The sequence below is a fragment of the Electrophorus electricus genome, chromosome 21 (assembly GCF_013358815.1).
Source record: "Electrophorus electricus isolate fEleEle1 chromosome 21, fEleEle1.pri, whole genome shotgun sequence".
Classification (NCBI taxonomy): Eukaryota; Metazoa; Chordata; class Actinopteri; order Gymnotiformes; family Gymnotidae; genus Electrophorus; species Electrophorus electricus.
In genome coordinates, this window is record NC_049555.1 from 13,786,750 (window position 1) to 13,791,335 (window position 4,586).

General features: G+C 46.4%; 1 protein-coding gene across 1 annotated transcript in view; it reads right to left on the minus strand.

The window, feature by feature from the left end:
• Positions 1-3,387: 3,387 nt before the first annotated feature.
• hsd11b2 (hydroxysteroid (11-beta) dehydrogenase 2) overlaps positions 3,388-4,586 on the minus strand; it is a 20,103-nt gene continuing 18,904 nt past the window's right edge. Inside the window, exon 5 of the mRNA XM_027018671.2 lies at positions 3,388-4,586. This exon is cut by the window's right edge and continues 124 nt beyond it. Coding sequence (XP_026874472.2) covers positions 4,298-4,586 — 289 coding nt within the window. The 3' untranslated portion in view covers positions 3,388-4,297.

Genomic DNA, 4,586 nt, shown 5'->3' on the forward strand with positions numbered 1-4,586 from the left:
GTGGGTGTAGGTACACTGAGAGATATGCAGGTTGCCTTTCCTGTGCTAAAATGTGCATTCACTGTCCTCTAAATTGCATTCAGGGTTCTTCCCATTCAGCCAGCACAGTGGAGTTTCCTATACCCCTGGACCACGAACCCCCCGTGATTAGTGGTGAGGGATTGATGTGAGGATGACTCACAGACATGCTTTTGGTTAGTTTGCTGATACTGGAAAACGGAGCTCCGATGTTTTCTGAGGCTCCAGGGCTCCAAGCACATGCCTCTGGAGATCTGTCTAAAAATTATGTTTTAAGTATAGTCTGAGACATGGGAGCTCATTGTATGTTCACCTCTTGTCTCCATGCTATAGCTTTCCAGTTGATGAAATTAATAAATGAATCCTGACGCAGCAGATTTGAGGTGGTGCTAATTACTGGCCAGTTGTTGATGCCTGGCCACCAGCTATTAACACAGCCTTAAATCTGGTGCCAATGTTAATCTAATTCTCATAAAGGGCAAGGGGTGTGATGCTCGTGTGCGGCCTCTCATGGATGTGATGCTCGCGTGCGGCCTCTCATGGACGTGATGCTCGCGTGCGGCCTCTCATGGATGTGATGCTGGCGTACGCCCTCTCATGGATGTGTTGCTCGCGTGCGTCCTCTCATGGATGTGATGCTGGCGTACGCCCTCTCATGGACGTGATGCTCGCGTGCAGCCTCTCATGGATGTGATGCTCGCGTGCGGCCTCTCATGGATGTGATGCTCGCGTGCGGCCTCTCATGGATGTGATGCTCGCGTGCGGCCTCTCATGGATGTGATGCTCGCGTGCGGCCTCTCATGGATGTGATGCTCGCGTGCGGCCTCTCATGGATGTGATGCTGGCGTGCACCCTCTCATGGATGTGATGCTGGCGTACGCCCTCTCATGGACGTGATGCTCGCGTGCGGCCTCTCATGGATGTGATGCTCGCGTGTGCCCTCTCATGGATGTGATGCTCGCGTGTGCCATCTCATGCCTCATGGCCTGTGCCATGTACTCATGTCCTCAGGCCTTCTGGTAGCTTGGCCCCCTGACAGACGCCCCATGTCCTGCGAGTTGGCTTATACCGTACGGGTCCAGCGAGCGCACTCTGTGCCTGTAGGTGATTCCAATCTCAGGCAGGCTGGGTCGGTCAGAAGGGAGCAAAACAGGCGGAAGAAACGGAAGAACACAAACAAACCGGAGAGGACACAACGGACTCCGCAAAGCGCTCGGCTGTTGTGTAAATGGAGAGGACTGAGGTGCCAGCAAGAATGGAAACACAGCCTGGTCCCTGAAGCTCTTCTCTTGGCACACAAACATGAGCACGTCTCTTTACTCCATCAGGACAAGTGAGATAGTACTCAGGACTCAGTGAAAAGATTCAGAGCCCAGTTCAGAACAAGGTTGCTTTTTTGACGTCTGTGGTGTCTGCAGACAAATTCTTCCAGCTCAGCACACCAAAGCCTAATTAGTTTACTGTATTTGTTAAGGACGCAGGCTCTTTTTTGAGATCAGCTGACATACGTATTAGCTGGAATACCCTATGCAGACTATGAGACCTTGGATAATGACTTTTTAACACAGGCAACTTCTAAATACCTAAAATCAAACTAATACACATTAGGTCGAGGTCATAACTGTTTGGCTGATCTGGCTTGTGCATTACCAACTGATGCAACAAAAACTGGCACATCAAAGCATTACATTTAATAAACACTGTCACACTACGCAGCTCATTCACATGCCCCTTTGTGAAGTTTCCACAGCAGTTGATCTGCCAGTGAGCTTCCTTATGACTCCTGCTGGTAATGAATTACTATTATGAAACATAACTTCACCGTGAGCTTTCACTGTTTGAGTTACGAGGTAAATGCCAAGTTGACCTGGAAGCAGCTAAGCCTGAAACTTGTAGCTTCACTGTTTACTTTGGCTCATGTCTCTATTTCCAGCCAAGGCAACGCAGGCAAAATTTGCATTAACAAGTAATAAAAAGCATCTAATAATTAAAAAGCTCTAACTGCAAGGGCCAGGAGCCGGCAATTTACCCTCAAAAGTGTTCCACTGTTCCCCAGATAAAGAAAATTCTAAATCACAGCAAGGACATATAGTGCTTAGAAAAGGGTGTTCTCATATTCCTGGAGAAAAAAAAAGCCTCCTTTTGGTTCTTGGATCTCTAAACTGAGCATAACATGCTCAAATAACCACTTTCCAGCAACCCACATACTCTCAAGCATTCAATACATCACAAGTTTGAATTAGGCCAGCTTAGTATTGTTGATAGAGCTGAAGGCCTGATGGAGGGGTCTCAGTGTCTGCTGTGCTGGGCAACAGTAGGCAGCATCGCTGTGCAAAGAGGCCCTGTTTGAAACGTGAGCCCCCAGGTTAACATGTACACCACTGAGTCTTGAGCCCTAAGGTTAACATGTACACCACTGAGTGGACATGTGGGCCCCCAGGTAACCTGTACACCAGCGAGTGTTTGCACGTGTGCGGTGCCTCTGGCCCACACTGCACCATTCACACAGCCTGTATGTTTCTGGTCCGTCTCTAATTCTCTTGCCCTTTATTTTGAGTTTTGTTTTTCATGTTTGTCTCCTTGATTTGGTTCTTTTTTCTTCTTGTCTCTGTGCTTGGCTAAGACTGGCTAAACATTTACCTCCGTTGACTAAGAACATTGATAATTCCGTCTCTTTCTCAGAACTGGTCTTGTACTGTCTGTTACTTATTCTTATTCTAAATTCCAAACTTTTGACATTCTTGCTGGTTTAATGAAAAACTTAGGATGTCGTGAGTGGGTTGACTTGGAATACAGCTGTGACGTTAGGAGGCTAAGCAGGATGCGGGGACGAGTAACGTTAAACAAACATATATTTATTTGTACACAACACAACAAAGACGTAGCACGCAGGCTATCATGGTCAAACACTGACAACACGAATGCGTAAACGATAGACTTTTATACATGTATGCTAATGACACAATGAGGAGCAGGTGTGAGACACAAGGAGGGCGTGGCCACTTTGACGAACACACACACACACACACACACACACGGAGGCATTGGGGGGGGGGGGGGGGGGGCGTACCAAGACAACAGCTAAACCATCCCTGACCTTTTGCTGACCACTTACCTCTTTCCTAACACTGCCTGAAGGGTAATATGGGATCAAGCACAGAAGCCGCTTGTAAGTCATCATCGTCCTGTTGCTCAGGTGGACTAGTTTCTGAGCGTTTCTGAGGCTGTCCAAAGCTGACATTCTCACTGCTGCTCAACTGGAGTGTTAACGTGAAACAGCGCAGCTCTCTCATCTCAGTTGTGCTTTTTTAGGCAGCTAAAGGTCTCTTGTAATGTGACGACAAAACATGACAAAGCACTGGGTAAAGATTATTTAAAAAGTCAACTTTAATGTGATCCAAGAATGAACAATTGGACAATTTATCTATTTTTTTCTTTGTTTTAGTGATTTTATGCAAAATTCACAGTTGAAGTGATTCAGAAAGAAAAAGGAATAAATACTCCAATTTATAATAATAATAATGCTTGTTGGAAACCAAAACATAATAAGAAATGTAATAAAACAGAACTACAATTTAACAATAAACTAAAAAATAACAAAACAAAAATATACCAGTTGATTTAATTACAGTTTGGGACACCTCACTATCATTAGGTGTGCAGGTCTACATGTGTTGTAGGTCAGGAGTTTTTTATGAAACTAAAGTGTGCTGTAAGGAAGAGTGGATACTGATATCCTGATAGGCCATCCTATGCCTAGTAGGCCTACCTCTGTCAGCCTCTAGGGCACATTAGAATGGTTTCCACACTTACTGGAAGCAAGTAAGGAATGCGCCACTTTGGGGAAGCCGAGTGTGGCAAAGAAAGCGTACCACCTGGCTTGGAAGATACCATGAGCTTCCAGAGGGGGTGGGGGCCGTCACCTAGCTTACGCTTCAGCGACCTGCAGAGGCATGTTTGGTGAGTTATTGGGAAGTTGTGTAATCCACATGCAGGGCTGATTCTGTTTTTGTGAGCAGTACTGTAACAAAAGCGTAGAGAAAATTAATTGTTCGAAAACAGGACTGTCAAATCATTTTTGTTATTTCCACCAAAGGCAAATGATATATAGACCATTCATTGTAATTCAATGATCCCTTAAAAAAACACACAAACAAAAACCCCTCAATATATACATTATATGGCACAACAGAAGGAACAAATATTTTGCCAACAGGTCACTAAGATTGGGTTACATCCGTGGTCCTATAGCAAACCCATGCAGTGAGCTACATTGGTGCTACTCTCGTTGGGGGGTGTTGTTGTTGTTGTTGTTGTTGTTGTTGCTGCTGTGGTTGAGGAGACCCAGGCCGTTCTCCTTCCTGAGTGCACGCGGTATCACCTTCTTCTTCAGAAAGAGTCTCTGCAGGAACCTGTCACTGAGGGTGAGGGGCAGGTAGCTGTGGATGAAGTACAAGAGGCCCACCCCCGGCCCAGCGTAGTAGCGCACACGGGGCCGCGGCGAGAGCAGCGCCTCCACGATGGTCTTCACCACGGGGCTTAGGTCCTCGTTGGCTGCTTGGGCATAG